This window comes from Pteropus medius, unplaced genomic scaffold (assembly GCF_902729225.1).
Source record: "Pteropus medius unplaced genomic scaffold, Ma_sr-lr_union100, whole genome shotgun sequence".
Classification (NCBI taxonomy): Eukaryota; Metazoa; Chordata; class Mammalia; order Chiroptera; family Pteropodidae; genus Pteropus; species Pteropus medius.
Window position 1 is genome coordinate 15,310,520 of NW_024349804.1, and position 17,564 is coordinate 15,328,083.

The 17,564-nt window shown below is 59.7% G+C and overlaps 1 protein-coding gene across 2 annotated transcripts in view; it reads right to left on the reverse strand.

Moving 5' to 3' along the window:
* Positions 1–722: 722 nt before the first annotated feature.
* The window catches only part of PDE6B (phosphodiesterase 6B), a 29,689-nt gene continuing 12,847 nt past the window's right edge, over positions 723–17,564 (reverse strand). The window contains exons 1-20 of one of the 2 annotated variants that reach the window (XM_039838371.1): positions 11,789–11,865; positions 10,801–10,941; positions 10,644–10,718; positions 10,432–10,496; positions 9,698–9,764; positions 9,448–9,495; positions 8,657–8,806; positions 8,268–8,411; positions 7,845–7,910; positions 7,297–7,443; positions 6,463–6,570; positions 6,124–6,233; positions 5,894–5,981; positions 5,570–5,670; positions 5,315–5,422; positions 4,751–4,814; positions 4,365–4,439; positions 3,272–3,355; positions 2,000–2,150; positions 723–1,185 (exon numbers count right to left, since the gene is read on the reverse strand). In XM_039838371.1, coding sequence (XP_039694305.1) covers positions 1,124–1,185; positions 2,000–2,150; positions 3,272–3,355; positions 4,365–4,439; positions 4,751–4,814; positions 5,315–5,422; positions 5,570–5,670; positions 5,894–5,981; positions 6,124–6,233; positions 6,463–6,570; positions 7,297–7,443; positions 7,845–7,910; positions 8,268–8,411; positions 8,657–8,806; positions 9,448–9,495; positions 9,698–9,764; positions 10,432–10,496; positions 10,644–10,718; positions 10,801–10,815 — 1,728 coding nt within the window. In that variant the 5' untranslated portion in view covers positions 10,816–10,941; positions 11,789–11,865 and the 3' untranslated portion in view covers positions 723–1,123. Of the gene's footprint in view, positions 1,186–1,999; positions 2,151–3,271; positions 3,356–4,364; positions 4,440–4,750; positions 4,815–5,314; positions 5,423–5,569; positions 5,671–5,893; positions 5,982–6,123; positions 6,234–6,462; positions 6,571–7,296; positions 7,444–7,844; positions 7,911–8,267; positions 8,412–8,656; positions 8,807–9,447; positions 9,496–9,697; positions 9,765–10,431; positions 10,497–10,643; positions 10,719–10,800; positions 10,942–11,788; positions 11,866–17,564 lie in introns of those variants that run through there. The other variant, XM_039838372.1, reaches the window with a different exon arrangement.

The window sequence follows — 17,564 nt, forward strand, 5'->3', positions numbered from 1 at the left end:
AGTTTCATTTGGAAAGTGAGTTGATATTCAAATGGAAGAGAAAATGGGAAGCAACATACTGGCACTTCAAAGCCCTGCTTTTGGTTAGGGTGAGGCTTGCATGAACCCACCTGTGAGGTTGGTGAGACCCTGTCCAGAGCAGTACTGAGTCCCTCAGAACATGGAGGGGCCTGGGCCCCAGCCACAGGACCTTGCCACCAGGTGGCACCACTGAGATGGAAACCAAAATGTTCCTCCGGAGAGCACCCCCCCCACTTCCCTGGGAGCTCTGGGAAGGCCTGAGTGCCATCTGAATTGGCCTTCAGACTGGCCTGAAGCTGAACGCTTCCCATGGGGCAAACTCACCAGTGTGAGGAACGAATGCTGTGGAGGTCACATTAGGAGTTGAAAGTCCATTTCTTCCAGATAATTGGTCCCTGTGTCAAGTGTGAGCCCTGCGTTGCCCAGTTTGGGTCTGACTCCCTCTCTTCCTGGCTCACAGAATAAGCGACTAGAGCAGTAAGGGGACCCCTGTTGGAAAGGCGAGCCCGGGCAGACCACAGGTGTTGGCAGTAAAGCCTGCTCTGGCCTCTGGTCTGGCAACGCAGTTCAGAGCGGAGAGTTTGTTACAGATTATTTCCGCACAGCTCACTCAAGTCTTGGCCTTGAACTTTCTGGAAGAATTTTCCAATTGGTCATATACGATATACCCGCTGCCATAATTTCCACCACGTAAAAGGGTAGCTTGTTTTACTTTTTATTTTTAACTTCTGGTCATAATTTTTTCCCTAAACCAGATGGGAAATGGCCTCTATGTGCCCATCTACCTACCCATATACACATAAATACATGTGCAGTTGTGAAGAGTCTCACACCCAGTGTTTTTAGACACAGTTCACAGACTTCCAAAGGTCTCAGGAGGCTGCTATGTATCCAAAAATGGATGAGTGCAAGTGTAGGCTACACTGTTTAAGTTATTAGTAGTTGGCTTTAGTTTATAAAAACACAAAGCTTAAAAAAAATTCAAAATACCCGAAATTGCCTTAAGTCATCTCAGGCTTCCTAATCTTTTGTACCAAACGGTTAGAGGCAGAGTCCCAGCGGGTGTGCAGGGAGAGAGGCCCATCCGACCCCGCTGACTGGCTCACAGGATGCAGCAAGTCGAAGACTTGGGCGCAGGGCCACCGTTGCAGATTTCTGTGCCCACTGCAAGAGAAGACAAGGTGGTGAGCACCAGCCATGTGAACAGTCGGCCCGTGCCCTTCTGCTCTGTGTGGCCCCTACCAGCCCCGCAGGAGGAAGGGCAGAGCCGTGGTCCGCCTAAGCCGGTTAGCTGGGCTCAGCCTTTCTTATCTGAGCCCTTGGTGACACTTTCAGCCCTGGCCTCCCGTCACTCCAGAACCACCTTGCTGGCACTGGTTCCCTCCCCACAGCAACGAGTCTCCAAGCCGAGGTGGCCGAGCACAGGCAAACACCAGGGCGACACAGCCATGCGTCCAGGGTGGGGTGTGCCGGATGTGGGTGCAGGGCGAGCAGGGCACAGTGCAGGGAGAGACGTCGTGCTCACTCAGCTATTGGTTCGTGGTATTTAGCTGCTTTCCTTTATTTTGGGGCAGCAGGGGCTCTGCGGTTGGTTTGTGAGGGGCACGGACGCACAGGTAGACTAGTTACTCGGGAGGGAACTGCTCTGTGAACAGAGCTGTGAAGAGCCCACGGTATTTCTTAGGGCTCCCCCCCACCCCCCGCCAGCCCCGTGACGGGAGAAGTAAAGCAGTCAGCCACTCGCTCAGGGAGATGAGCCCCCGGGAGAGTGGCAGGGGACCCTTTCCATCCAGGTTCGTCAGCAGATTCCCTGGGCAGCCTCGCAGTCAGGAACCCAAGAGTGCCCACCACAGCCTGTCTGCACCCTGCGCCTTCTCGTCTCACGCTGCTGTTGCATTCTGTCCCCACACACTTCGATGCTGTGATTAAGCAGTGCCCGCGACCCGCAGCGCGAGTGTGGCATCAGGTGCGCCCAGACCTTTCTTGGCTGCCATCCCGTCCTGCTGCTTCTTCTCCTCCAGGGCCTTCACCTTCTCCTCATGCTCATCGGCCAGGGCCTTCCACTCCTTCCGGTTGTTCTGCAGCCGTTCGAACATGGGCAGGATCTCCTCGTGGAAACGGGAAAACTCCTGGAAAGAACACGGAGCAGTCGGACCGTACCCCCACCGGCTCCTGGGTCCCCATGCCTGGGCCCCAACTGGCAGCCAGAGGGGCCTGCCTGGCGGGGGGAGGGAGGACCACTGAGATGTCACTCTCCCAGCGAAGCGCTGAAAGGGAGAGGGCTCAGGGTTGTGTTTGTGAAGCAGACAGGGAGCTCATGACACGCACGGTCACAGTGGGGTGAGGACCCCAGGAATGGAGTAGCAAGTATCCACTGCGCAGGGGGCAGCAGGACAGACATGCAGGTCCTGTGCTCCCCGTGTCACGTACACGCACCCCACGTGCACGTGCTTACACATGGACACGCCACATCGGCTGTGGAGCGTGTGGGGCTGTGACCCGTGACCTCGGGACTAGGCTGCACACCCTGGGCCCGCATCTCCCCTCCGCACTCCAGCCCTGCTGTGGAGGCAGGGAGGGGGCTGGGGTTTCAGCAAAGGGAAGTGTGGGAGGCACGCGGGCCGAGGTGGGGGTGGGGCTGGTCCAGTTAGAACCAGATAATCTCCTCGGAGTGGGGGTTCCGCCCCCACAGGCCCCACAATGGTGGAGTGGAGCCTGTGGGCATATTGGGCATCACTAAGGAGGGCTCTGCAGTCTGACCCCTCAGTCCCTGGTTGGTCCCCTGAGTTGTGACAGCACAGTGTCTGCTCCATGTCTTTGGTGTCCAACTGTCACTTGTCAGTTATGCAACATACGTTTGCTGGGCAAAGCACACCCACCTGCGTTGGGTGGACCCACCCCTGCCCTCCCAGGGTTCACAGACCTGAACAAATGCACACGCAGACACACTGCGGCCAGGGCCCCGAGAACAACGTGCAGGTCCCAGGTGGGGTTTGGGGAAGGGACATCTGAGGTGAGACCTCGAAGTGAGGGCCAGGACACCGAGAGGGAGGAAGCCCCTGGGAGAGCGTAGCGCTTCTGAGGAACTGACCGGGTGAGGTGGAGGTGGGAGGGTCTCCCCTTGGGGTGACACTGAAGATGTTAAGTGCAGATGTGAGAAGGGTGGGGGCCGGGGCGGCCTGGGCGTTCGGGTGACCCACCAGCCCCCTCCCCCTCCAGCCACCCAGGCAGGCCCTGCGCCTCCCCTCACCTTGTACACAAACGTACACACGAAGTCGATGAAGCCAACCTGCAGCTTGGGGAGCTCGGCCGCCTTGTTCCGGTCCATCATCGGCTTTGGGGGAGCAGAGACATGGTGAGGCATGAGGGTAGACATGCCCCCAGGACTCAGCCCACCCAGCTCAAACAAGCATGTTCACGGAGACACAGCACCCACAGGATGGGGGCGCCCTGGCCCGGGGGCCCAGCCTACTTTGACAGATGTAGCCCTCTGCAGGGGAGAACCAGGATGCCCCGAGCCCCTCTGTGCCAGCCTGGTCAGTGTCCACAGTGCTGACTTGCCCCTGCCCCCCCCCCAGCTCCCCCGGGAGCTGTCCATGGTGCTGAGCCAAGACTTGGCTCCGGGTGGGCAAACCCCGGCGCAGCCCAGAGGAGCTGTCCTTGGTGCCAGGTAGGACTCCTAGAGGCCTGGCCCAGAGGGGACAAATGTGCTACCTGTCTTCCCAAGAGACCGTGTCAGTTGGTCAGGGTGCCTCTTCCTGCCGTCAATGCCTGGCCCCAAAGCCTTCTCAAGGCCATGCTCAGACAGCTGTTCGCTGACTGGAGTCGACTTGTGAGGCAAACCCTCTTGCCATCCTTCCACATGTCGTTGACACCACTACACTGCCCAGGTCCCCTTGGATCCTATGCAGGTGCCATCGTGCTCTAGCAACATATTCTTGACCCCACACTGCTTAGCCAAAGACCTAAGCATCATCCATTCACCAGGTGTGGGCCCCTGGGCTCCCGTCCCAGCTTCCTCTGGCCCGACCCTCTCCCCATGGCCAGGGCTGTCCTGCCCTGGTCCTTCCGCGAGCAGCCGAAGACCCAGCTGTGTTCACCGCGGAGGTGCCTGGGCCCACAGAGGCTCTTGGCTTCACACCACAGCCTGGTTTGACCTCTGCATGAGGTCACAGCTTCGCCCAGATCAGGAACCACCTAAATTCATGCCTGGCTCATGTCACATGACCCACAAAGTGAGACTGAGGCCCCAGGACCTCAGAATCCCTGGGGGTCTCCTGTCTGCATGAGGCTCTCATGGACCACAGTGGGGGCGGGGGGAAGATTCTGGAAGCAACACTCACAATGGGCTGCTGATCCAGAACTGTCCTTTCCAAGTCACCTTGTTCCCAGAACTCAGCTGCCACCAGCAGAGCGACCTAGGGGGCACACAAAACACTCATCTTGTGGAGTCTAGTGCTTGGTCAGAAATTGTCCTGAGAACATGCAAAAGGCTCTGTGCCCTCTGTCTTCTCCACCCCAGATCCCCCTGGGAGCCCCACCATCTGGGCCTGACACATGGTGAGCACAGTGGCACCTCCCACCATGCAATTGCTGGCCCAGCCCCAGAGCAGGGCGGCTGCCCTCAGCTCTGTCTGCAAACCAGTGTGTCTGTCCCGGACGTCAGGCTCCCCTTCAGTGTAATCCCATAAAGCACTGATAGGAGGTCGGGCCCCGCGTGACTCCTGACCTTGCTCTGAACTTCCCAGGGCTTGGTGATGGCAGACAGGTCACATGCCGTCATCATCATGGCCCTGTGGGCAGACGGAGCTCCAGGCAGGCCCAGCCTCCCTCCCTCGCCTCCATCCCAGCGCTCTGCAGCCCCGAGAGGCCTGGTGACCATGGGGCACAGGTCCACGCCCGAGTCATCCCAGCAGAGGACAGCCTGCACACAGCTACACCGCTGCAGCCCCTCCCTGCTCACAGCCACAAAGTGAAATCACCAGGTTTTATCTGGTGCCTCTAAGTGCAGTGATTGACACGTTTCTTTCCGGGATTCTGAATGGGCTGGGGGGAGCCCGAATCTCCACCTTGCAGGAGAAGAAGGAGGCTCACTGGCGAGTGGGTTATTGCTGAACCTCGGGAACTAGGGAGCGGTCTGTTGGACCCCGGCCCTGGCTGGCTCCCTGAAAATGAGGAGCAAGGTGGAGCCCTTGTGTAGAGGCATCAAAGCCCTTGAGGCAGGAGCGGTTGTATTCCAGAGCACGGGGGACTGTGGGGTCTACCAGTCTGGGGGGTGTAGGAAGTTTCTCACATGACGATCTCCTTCCGCGTGGTCTCCAGGGAGAGGTACTCCACCCAGCTCTTCTTGTCCTCGTAGTTCTTAGACTCGTCTACGATCTTCTGGAACATGGTCCTCTTCCTGAACGCGAGGACGAGGGGAACTGGTCACCCCTCCCTTCGCCCACGCAGGACCTATCCGCCCGTCTTGGACGCGAGCCCCGCCCTCCCGCCCCAGCCAGGCTCCCTGGCGCCCCGCAAGTCCCGGGCGGGCAGCAGGGGCACCCACTTGAAGTAGAGCGCCAGGTCGGTGGCGATGATGGCGATGTCCATGAGGTGGATCACGTGCTCGTGCTGCCGCCGGTTCAGGTTCTGGTAGATGTTCAGGGCCTGCGCGAAGGGCCATCTCAGTGTGGCCCTCAGGTTTGGGTGGTGCTGGCCCACGGTCACCCACAGGTCATGGCACCGGACCCAGCTGGCCTGACATCTTGCTCCTCACCCCACGGGGGCACCCAGCCCACGACCCTCCTGCCTGGCGGGGAGCCCGTGTAGGCGGGGGCTGTGGGCGGGGTCAGTCGGTGGAAGCATGTGAGCAGTAACTGGGGACACGAACCTCCTCTGCCAGCAGGAACTTCCCGAACTCCAGGTGATGCCGTTCCAAAATCGAGGAGCCATGCAGCTTGGCTAAGGGGTTCTGGGACCTGTCGCGAAGGTCATACAGAGAGACAGCGGTGCTCAGAGCCCCAGCGGGGCTGCGGAGGGGCATGCCTGTGAGTGCTGCCACCCCTCGGAGGAGACCCCACTTTCCCCTGCCGGGTCTGCGGGAGACCCAGGCGCGCCTACTTCATCTGGTACAGGTTGTTGGTGCCGCGGTGGTCGATGTCGTGGCACAGGCCGGCCGTGACCATGGCGAAGGCCTCCAGGTCCGTGTAGTAGCTCTTCAGCTTTCCTGTCTGCGGGGACAAGCGCCAGGTCCTGTGGCCGGGCCAGCACCCTAGCCCGCCCTCCCGCTGCAACCTCCTAGGGCGGGGGGCAGCTGGGCTTGGCTTGCTGCCCCTCCCACAGGAATGGAGGCTCCGCCCCTGCTGGACCCTGACTTTGAGACCTGGGTCAGGTGCAGGAGGCGCCCTCTCATCCCGCTGCTCCCCCCAGGCTCCGCCCCCGCCAGTCCCGGCCACGCACCATGAGCAGCGTGAACATGGTCTGCGCCACGTTGAACCCGTGGCGCCAGTTGTGATAGGTGATCCTCCGGTACCCTTTGCTCACGGAGAACAGGAACCGCACCAGCACCTGAGGGAGCGCGGGGGACAGAGTCCAGGTGCCCTCAGCTGGGCCTGGGGGCCCCCTCTGACCTGCTGGGTGGACTGCGCCCCACTCAGAACAGCCCAGCATCTGCAGGGCTTCGGGGCCCCCGTCTGACAGCCCAGCCCGGAGCCAGGAAGGGGACCTCAGCGAGCCGTCTGCGGCAGTATCGAGGAAAAGGTCCGTTTGGGGCATGGGTATTTGAGTGCTGCAAGATGCTTGTGCATCTGGCACGTGACAGGGAGGTGCAGCACAAGTGCGCAGGCCAGCGCCAGCTGCAAGGCGTGGACGGTGCCCTCTGGCCACCAGGAGATGGACCCTGGAGCCCTTTATTGCCTCTGTGATTTTTATGGCCAGAAAATCATTTGGAAATCTTTTTTTTCCTGTTAATATTTTCTGTAAGTTTTTCTTTTTGTATTCTTTAGTGTTTAGTAAAATGTCTTCTGAAAATGCCAGGCCCTGCCCTGTTGTCAGGAGCATGAGGAGAGTTGGTCCCTTCATATGGGGGGGTGGATGCCCCTGGGGTGTGAAGGTGGGAGCAGGGCAGAAGCTGGGGGAGCACGGGGAAGTAGCAGAGCTGAGGGCAAGCCGTCCACTCCTCCCTGGGACCATCCTCGAGGGCCTCTGTATTCCAACGCAGAGGGTGTCTTGTCTTCTCTGCCCCCCTTGGCCCTCACCTCCCAGGGGACCTGGGACCCCTGACCATGCCCCCACCTCCTGGGGGATCTGGAACTTCCGGACCACGCCCAGCTCGTAGTACATCTGGATGCCGCACTTGACCAGCTCCAGCTCCGTGCACTCCAGGTCGGAGAAGTGGAACTCATAGATGTCGAACTTGGTGGGCCCTGGCAGCGTCTCCTTCTGCGGGAGGGACCGCAGGGCTGAGGGAGGCAGGCCGACCTGAGCCCCAGCGGTTCCTCGTCTGTCCAGCCTCAGACGCCCCAGGTGTCTGGTGACACCTGCCTTCCAGGCCCTCTGGCCTGTAGCTGGGACACTGATCCCCCGGTGGCTCAGGTCTCGCCTCCCCCACAGCCGGACAACTTGCTAACTGGGCAGTGATGTTGTCAAGGACACACGCAACGATGCACAGGCACAAATGTGACACGGGCACATGTGTGGCACAGACACATGTGGCGCAGGTACATGGCACAGAGACAGCAGCAAACATCACAAGACGACACTTAGTCTCCTGGGATAAAGAAATGTCCCCCCACCCTCAGGCCCTTCCAGCCTTCGCCTAAGGATGGGGGTCAGATTCTGACCAAGATTTTCCCCAGCTCGTCCTCCTCACAGTCAGCAGGCTCCTTCCCCAGGCGTTCCCTTGTTGGCTAGGAGAGAACACATGTAGTGAGGCAGAGAGTGACAATGTCAGCTACACCCTTGTGACCATGGGACAAAGTGACATCTGGCACAAAAGAATAACGGTTGCTGCAGAAAGCCCCAGCAGGAGCCTCCAGTTTCAGAGATAAGTGCCAGTGCGGGGGGTGGCGTGCCCCGCCTGCATGCCCGGCCCCTCTGCACTGGTCTGCATTCTGATGGAGCCCTCACGGTCAGGGAGACTAGGGCCTGGGAAGGGACCCGCCCCGGGCCGTGCAGAGCATGCGGGAGCCCAGGATGGGCCAGAGCCCCTGGGCGCCTGTCACCCCGCTGGGCAGGGAGGAGACAGGAAGTGACGGGAGCAGTACCAGGATCAGCTGGATCTCGTCCTTGTCACATCTCACATGGTACAGCACCATGTCCTGGGCAATGTCCTTGCGGTTCTCCAGCTTGTTCATCTTGTCATAGGTGTCCGTGTTCAGCACTGACCAGCCCAAGAACTGCGTGAGGGACTGTGGACGGGGCGGCCGTTAGCCTCACGGCTCCTGCTGTCCGGGGCGTGGGTCCCAGGACAGCGGGCGCTTCTTGCGGGGCCTGGGGTGCCTGCCCGGGAGCCTGGCTTTCAGGAGTGGGGCCACAGTCCCTCCTTGTCCCCGTTCTCCTTGGGCCTAATGCTGGGTCAGAGGCCAAGCAGACACGTGTCCTGCACCATCACAGAAGTGCCCCCACTAGAGCCGCACCTATGGCAGGCGCTTACCTCCATGAGGACCTCATCCTGCTCATCGAAAGGCTTCCCATCTTTCCTGTTGTAGAACGTGGCCACGCCCACAATCTCCTCCTTCTTGTTGACGATGGGCATGGACAGGACGTTCTTGATGACCCACCCAGAGTCATCCAGAGGGCCTTCCTGCAGGGACAAGCGTCCAGAGATCATGGCTGCTCTGGCCCGGCCCCAGCCCAGGCTTGTCACCCAGCAAGGATGAACCCCACTTTTTCTGGCCTCAAACTTCAGTGACGGGGTCCTTGTTCCTCCGGGGTCTGCTCGCATCACCTCCTACCATGCATGGGTTATGTTGTGCCCTCTGCCACTAGGGGAGCTGAGGACACTGTCCCAGGGGTGGCTTCGCCATGTTGGTGCTTTGGTCATACTGAGGCGCACTCCCACAAGGCTCTCACGGCCCCACAGGTGATGCAACTAGTCAGTGCTGTCTCACATGCCCCTGACGCCTGGCCAGTGAAATAGGACACTGGCGGTTCCTGGAGGGGGCCCTTAGAGACGCAGGCCTCTTCCCCAGTGCACATGACCCTAGGCCTCCTGCAGGAGGGAGCCTGCCAGGTTGTGTGTACCCAGGTGAAGAGTGGGGAGCAGACTCAAACACTTGCTGGGGTCCGGCCAAGCCCAGCAAAGCCGCAGACGTGAGTGTGGAGTACGTGTTTGCTGCTGTTAGTCACTGAGATTTTGAGGTACCTTCTTAAGTGGCAAAAACCAATTCAGATTATTGTTTCTGAACTACTATAGACATTTTCTATTAACGAATATGCAGATACCTGGAATTTGAACATTTCGTCGGCGGGGGCATTCATAATGTTACAGATCTGAAAAAGGACCAAAAAACCATTTCAGCTAAAGCAGCCAAATGTGCAGCACGATCTGAAAAAGACTGTCCAGCCACTGAGCTTCTGGGTGGGCAACGCTGGGCAGCAGCTGGGAGCCGCAGAGGCGCCAGGCTGGGGGGAAGCACTGGGATGCGAGGGGTCAGGGTGGCCCCAGGCAAGGGCGGGGCCTTGGGGAACTTACGAAGCCACTTTCTGCCACGTAGGTTGGAAGGCCACTGGCCAGGGCCCAGTGATCAGCTGGGGGAGTGCTGGGGGAGAAACGCAGAGGGTCAGATGGACCAGGCACGGGGTGTTTGAGGGTGTGCATGACTGTGTGTGCTGGCGTTCGCTGCATGTTCTGCACTTGGGGCACAGGGGTTGTGGAGGTTCCGGGTGGGCGGGGAAGCTGATGAGGGCATAGGAACGGAGGCTTCAGGTTTGGGGGCATCTGTGCTGCCTCATCCCTCCTTCTGTGCCCACGCTGAGGCCCTCACCTTGTGAGAATGCCTTTCCCTGGTGGGGCCACTTCCTGCCTGCTCTGTGGGACCTGTAGGGTGGGGTCCCAGGGCCACGTGGCTGTAGGACTGGGAATGGCTGACTGCCTTCCCCAGTCTCTCTCGGCTGTAGAACTGACTCCAGCTCCACTGGCTGTGTGGCTCCCTGCGCTGGGCGCCCTCTCCTGTCCCACCCCACTGGGTACACCGGGTCGGGTGCCTCCTGCTGGGGATCTGCCTGCCTGCAAGGCTGGCCGAGCCAAGATGAGACCCTGAGGGCCTCACAGGTCAGTTACTGCTGACAGGGCCACCTAAGCAGCTCACCTGGTCCCCTGGACATCCACCCCGGCCGTCCCTGGTGCCGCAGGCCATCACCTCCCTCCATTCTCCCAGAAAGCAAGGTGGCACAGGGAGCCCTTCCGCCCGCAGGCCTGGCACTTACGGGATGACTTTGATGTCTTCCTTGCCGTGGAGGATGTAGTCGATGACTTTGTAGAAGAGAATTTCCTGCGAGACAGAGCACAGAAGTGAGGGGCTCCTGGCAGCATCCCGATGGCAGCCTCACCAGAGGTGAGGCAGGCGGCCATTCCTGGCGCCCCTCAGCCCGCCCCAGCCCTTCCCCACCCCCAGCTGGGCCTGCCCCCTGCGACTCACACGGCCATCGGGTGTGCGCGGGCCCGAGTATGGCTGGGCTTCTCCCATTAGAACCGGCCACACGTCAAAGAATTCCTGGGCAGAGGAGAAGGTGGTGTCTGAGTCGGCGCCTCGGTGGGAGCCCGCTGGGCGGGAGGCCCGGGGAGCGAGGCCTCACCTTCTCCTTGGTCATGTCCAGGAGGCCCACCGAGTAGCGGTCACAGTTCAGATACGCCCGCACGGTGTAGAACGCCTTGTGGAACTGCCGCTCGATGTCCGTCAGCTCCTCAAACACCTTGTTGGCTGACCACAGCAGCACCTGGCGGGGGCCACCTGACACACTCAGACCTAGAGGCTGCTGACCTATGGCTCCCCTCGCAACGGGGCCCCTGAGGGCTTTAGCCAAGCCCCTGACGTCCTGCTCTGTGACCCAGGAACCCCACACACCTCCGGGCTTCTGCCTCACACCTGCCACTCCCCGCCTGGTGCGGGCCTCACACTGCTCAGTGAGTGGCTGGAAATTGGAGTCAATGGCCATGAGCTCAGAAGGCAGAGCTGAACAGCCGGCCCTCCCCAGTCTGTCTGAGGACATGGCTCACTGTCCCGTCTGTCGGGTCCTCCATGTCTCAGCAGAGGGAGCCGAGGGCGGCGATTTGTCGACACGCCCCACGAGGCCCCTGCCTGGGCTGCAGGCTGCCGTCCAGGGCGATGGCCAGGCTCAGCCCAGCTCTGTGGGCTGTCCTCCCACTGCGCCTCCATTTCCTCGGCCAGCACCCAGAGGCCCGTCCCCCTGGATCTCATCTCTCGCCCCCACACCACCTGGCACGTCCTCTGGCCAGCGATGAGCATGCCGTGCCCAGCCTGCACCCTGCCCGGAGTCTCCCTCACTTGGCTCCCTGACAGCCCACTCGAGGTCCTTTGCTGTCACAGGCAGGGGTGTCCTCTGGAGACCCTACCCACTCTGGAGTCCTCTCACTGGAAGGCAGCCCGCTGCCACTACTGTCACCTCCACAGGCCCTCAGTGCTCACTGCGATCGAGTACGGGCCTCTGGCCTCACAGTCCTCACCCCGAGCTTTCTCATGCCTGAGCCTCAGCTGAAAGCTGTGTCCGGAAGGCCCGCCTTAGCACCCCGTTTCCTCCCAGCTTCTCGGGTGTTCAGTCTCACCGTGTCTTCGCTTGACCACAGCTGTGTGGGGTCAGAAGGCCCAATTTCTTCACAGCCAGATCCCCGAACACCACCCGGAAGTCTGTGCACTGAATCACGGGAGGGCGGGACTCCAGGGCTGGCCACACATGCCAGCTGTGGCTGAGACTCTCAGCCTCCCCGCCGCGATGGCCTGGCAGGAAAGTGCCCTGCACGGCTCTGTCGGCATCGTTCCTGCCTGCCCCTCCCCGGCCCGTGACCTTGGGGAAGCTGGCTGACTGCAGCCCTCAAGGCCCCCGCCTGTGATGGGCACAGTGAGGCTCCATCCTCAGGCCTCTGTGAAGGTGGAAGGTGGAACAGGTGGAGGCTCGCAGAAGAGGGTCTGGGAGCCCGTGTGAGTGTCCCGTGCCTGTGCCATGTCCCTGCACGGCGCTGGCCCCTGAGTCCTCTCCCACCTCAGGGGCTGCCTCTGCCGTGACTGCTGTGACCCATGCCTGGACGGGCCCCACTCTCCCCAGAGAAGCTAGAAACTCAGACTCTTATGTCAAGTCTTGACCTTAAAATGTTAGAAACGCATTAAATCAAACGAGGCCTCTGTGTCCGATGACGCGTGTCTTTGTCAGTGCAGTTCATGCCTCACCTGTGAGTCTTCAGAGCTTGGACCCCTCCCCAGGGGGCAGTGACCTCTTCTTGACCCTGAGCCTGTGCCTGCTGTCATCAGCACACACAGTACACAGTGATACTACATGCCATGTGAACAAGACACCAGGCGGCTAAGTGACCAAGAGCGTGGGTCAGCAGGATTGCCCTTCATGGGTTCATCAAGTGTATTCTGGCTCCACGGTCCAAGACAGCGGCCTGCCAACATGACAGGGACCATCCGTTCCTGCGAAAGCTGGAGGTGACAGCGAGGGGATGCCCAGGGACCTCATATCTGGGGACAGACAACGCAGAGGGCTGCATAGCCCCGGAAGGGGGGAGCTGGCTGCACGAGACCCCCCTTACACTGGTGCTATAGGAGGGAGCTGCCAGGATGCCTGGGGGCCGAGGGCAGGCAGGGGGGGACAGTGACCCCAGGAGCCCGTGAACCCAGTGACCGCCTTGGCTCCCAGCGCTCTTGCTCCGTGGTCACCTCACGGGAGCAGGTGGTCGCATGTTCAGGGACTTCGACAACCGGCTGTTAAACACTGTAATATTCAAGTTAAGTGACGTGAACTTAAGAATTAAGGCAATTACATTAAACCTATGTTCGCACATATATTCACATTTCCTGTAATTTACTCATCTTATGACAAGCCATGGATGCATAATTGAACTGGAGCAGTTTACGAAGGGAAAGCAAACAGGGCACCTACAAACAGCTTCACAGAGCAAGCCACGGGTCCCGGGAAAGCCTGCTGAGCTAGGTGACAGCTGCCAATCCGGAACAGAATTGAAATTTACATAAAAACGACCGTTTTAATGGGCGTTCAACACAGATCTGGGGGGCGCGGCCTTCGAGAGTGGCCTAGCACAGCCGCGGTTGTCCAAAGCGGCTGCCTGGTCAGGCGGTCAGCTCCGCAGTGTGACGGCGAGGCTCCAATGTCAGCTCCAGCTCCTGGTTTAGCCCTGGGCCCTCCTGTCACAACGTGGAGCAGCCCGTCAATGTGACAGGGACACTCTGCTCCTGCACGGGTGTCCCACTGAGAGCCACCGCAAATAAGGCGACCCGCCAATCAAGTTGTCGCCTGACAGGTGCGGCTGACGCCCAGGTCCCTGGAACCACCCTGCACGCCCAGTGACGGCAATGCCCATGTGACACCGTGGCACCTGGCCGAGCAGGGCGAGGGTAGCCGTTTGTTCCCTAAATAAGGACTCGTACGAGTGGCCACACGAGGGTTTTCGTGTATCTCACTTTTAATTAGTGAAACTGACCTTTTCGTGAAGAGGCCGGAATGAAGAAATAAGATGAGAACACTGTGTGGAGCTGCAATTGATTTGTCCAAAAAGGCAAAGTCGTTAACCACCCCGGGAACGACAAGTCTGCAAGTGGACAGCTCAGGGCGGAACGACCTCGGAAGACAGCAGAGCTGCTGAGCGACTACGATTCAGACCGACTTGTCGGACACAGCATCACTCACCGACCCAAAGAGTGGGCTGACAGAATGAGTCCCCTGGGCCATCTCGACAGCCGGGGTCACGACCCCTGGGCCGGATCAGGAGGCCCTGTGCATGGCTGGCCAAGCCAGTGGACATGACCTCAGTCGCGTTGGTCACGCAGTGATCGTCAGCCCGGAGCTGGGCAGGCCGGGTCCTGCCTCCTGCTTCTGCCGACAGGAGAGGACACGAGAAGCCAGGCCCACAGTGCGACACGTGTATCAGGGCCCGTGCCCAAGGGCAAAGCTCGAGGACTGCGTGACACTTGACTTTTCCTACTAGGAGTGCAGCCCCCTCCCTGACAACATGCCCCTGACTGGCCTGTCACTGACCGCCCCACCCTACTTGCCATAACACTTCCCGGGGACGGTCACAAACAAGCCGGCAAAGAAAGCGGATGTGGGGTGCACGGCCTCTGCTGATGTCCCCCGATCATTTACCGAGGAGCCACTGCAGCGTCAACACCACCAAGACCATATCACCGTCGTGCTCACCCTGGCCCTCGCCTAAGGCCCGTGCACCCCACCATCTGTGCCACACCCTGATCAGTACGGACCCGGGCGAATCCCAGCTGGCGACTGTGGCCACGATCCACCTAGGGCAGATGGGCAGACGGCTCCACGTGGAGTCACCTGTGGATGACCTTTCTCCTGTCGGGCACCGAGTGGCTCATTTACACTTCCAATGCTAATCGCCAGAGAGCATCAGACCTAGATCCCACCCTGACCTCCATCCGTGGCATGGCTAATGGCGTCCCTGGCGGAAGAAAGCCTTTGACAGAGCAGAAGGTGGACCAGGCGAGGGGCTGCGTTTGGCGCTGCACACACAGGAGTCACGTCTGCACTGTGTTTTCGGGCAGAGAACGTTGCACTGCGAACTCCGTCGCCAAGACGCCATTCCTCACCATTTCCTCCCTCTGCATCAAGCGTCGTGCCCTCGGCTAACAGGCCTCCCATGAGAGGGCTTCGCCACCAGCGCTGGAGCTTTGCAAGTGGCACACAGCAGTACAGCAAGCACCGCACCCCAAACAGCAAGCACCGTACCCCAAGCAGAAGAAATACATCTGACAGAAGAGTGACCGTGATAGGGTCAATAACAGGGCTTTAAGTCTCCTTATTTCTAGGATTATAGGAATGGGACCCACTCCTAAGAATTCAGAAATCTCTGTGCTGTCACATCGCAGCCTTTCCAGTCTGGTTAGTTATCTGAGCTATTGGGCCTATACCCTGAAAATGCTGGTCTACGCCCTTCCTGTATCAGTAAACCCCATATCGTCATCGTACTGTGTCACCCACTGCATCAGGAACTACACGGCAACGACAGGCTTGCAGCGATTAATAATCTGGGTCAGCTTCGGAACACTTGCTCCCCACGTTAGAGCAGCCACGCCACCATGGGCCACAGAGCCTCCCCTGGGTTCCCAGCAGAAGCCCCTGCTCTAGTACCTCCGCGATAGCGACTGTCATCAATTTAACACTCCAGCAATGAACTGTCAAAGAAACGTTGTACCCTCCAGCGTCTGCCACCATGACAACCGTCTCACTGCGAAACTCAGAACTTCCCTACTCCATCGTCGAGAACCTGAAGTGACACAGGCGTCTGATTATCATCAGGCCTGATGCTGGCTGTGAAATCTCACCATCCACTGATCTGAACATACTACTGGTCACCTGTACCCTACTCACCAAGGTCGGTGGGTAATGAGCACTAAACCAAACCCGATGACGTAAAGTCTCAGCCCACCCACAAATTGTCAGATAGGATGAACAACCAGCATTGCAATTTACAGCGCAACCACAAGCGTCTAAACCTACTGACCTATACCTGATGACATCCATCCCCCATGCGGCTCGCGTGTGCTGCCGTCACACCTGTGAAATGAAGTGTCTGCCACTGTGCCTGTGCTCGCTGACACACGGGGCCGAGCAGCCCCGCCCCAGTCAGGCGTCCTGCACAAATGTGAAGCCACGCAACAGCTAACAAATTGTTAGCTGAAAACGTTATTTACCAGCACCGACAGCCACCACAGCACCACTAAACACACAGGTGTACACGCAACCGACATACACATCGCTGATATTTCCACCAACGCGCAACGTCGAAATTATACGATTTGAAAACATAAAATGAATAAACTTTCTACCATTCGTAATTGTGACATCTACACTCATTGTCCCTTCAACGCCAGCAGGACCAGAGCCAGAGCCAGAGCTAGACCCCGGGCTTTTAAACTTCAAAAAATGAAAGCGACCTGACTCCGGCGACAAGGGCTGCACGGCCGTCTGCACTCGCTGCCCGCACACCAACCACCTGCGTGGAGCTGGGTGCTCCCTAGACCGCGGGCCGTGGCCCCTGAGCCCGTGGCCCCTGAGCCTGTGGCTGACAGGAAACGGTCCACGCACCTGGAAGAACTTCCCAGCTGCCATGCGATGACTGGAGGGCACAGAAGCCGACTGTCCCGCCAGCAGTGGGGCATCAGACAGCGCTCCCCCCGTGAACGGCCTGCGCTCCTGACTGCACCCTCCCCCGTCCTTACTCTGGTTGGCCTGTCACCTTGTTGGCGGTGGACACACTGGCTGGAACCGCTGAATTGTCCGTCTTTCTCCCGGTGACCTCACCCCTGCGGGAGCCTCCATTTATCTATTTTTACTCCATTTAGCAAAAGGTTCACCAATTTTAGGTGCTATTAACCTTATCACTGCAATTACTAACATAAAATCGCAGCTTTGTCCCCGGAAGAAATGCCACTATCCATCTGATCAGTTCTAACGTCAGCTGTACGGCTGCTGTCGCTCCCAGTCTCAGCCGCCCGGAATTCCCACGTTGCTGACGAACGTCTGACTGCAGGAGGCGGAGACGCCACCCCCATCGACACCTGCTGTGGTTCTCAGCCCAGGTGAGTCCTTGTCCTGCCAGAGTTCCATTCACGCATGGGCACGTGGTAATCAGGGAAAAGAGGCCCTGAGACACACAGCAGTAGTCGGCGGTCACCCTGGCGGCCTGCTAAGGTTTGGGCAGGCCCCATCACACAGCCCAGCGGGCATGGATGCTGGCACCGAGCACACCTTACAGCGGCTGCCGTCGTTGTAGCCATTCCTGCAGGAGACGCCACCGAAGGGCTGCCCGCTGTTCCGGGGCCGGGGTTCGATCTTCTCACCCACGACGGGAGGCTCGGGAGGGGCCGTCCTCCGCACGTCGTCGTCACTGGGCAGCGTGCCTCACTGCAGACCATGGAGTAGCGCTTCCGCAGCGTCCGCTGTCACAGGGGGGTGCGTGCACGATATTCCCAGGCTTCACACAAACACAGCCCGCGCAGACATCCGCTTCGTGACCGTTTGCAGGCGGCAGTGTAGCTGCTCCGTGTCCTTGGCCTCTCGGGGCACAGCTCCGTGACGGCGATCGCCGGATGCGAGTCGGCATGAAGCATCGTCCCACTGAGGCTCGTCCGTGCCGTCACCAGCGAGGCTCGCGGTCGGCATGGTCCAAGGGGCAGCCGCGTCCGAAGCAGAAGCCGCGGCAGAGGAGTCACAGCGCCCGATCGCGGACGGCACGCACGGCGTCGAGGAGCCGAATCTGCCGACTCCAATCAAGAGGTGAAGGGCTCGAGCTCCTCCGCCCGGGTTCAAGCGTGTCGTAACCTCTCCGACCTTCTCCGCACGGG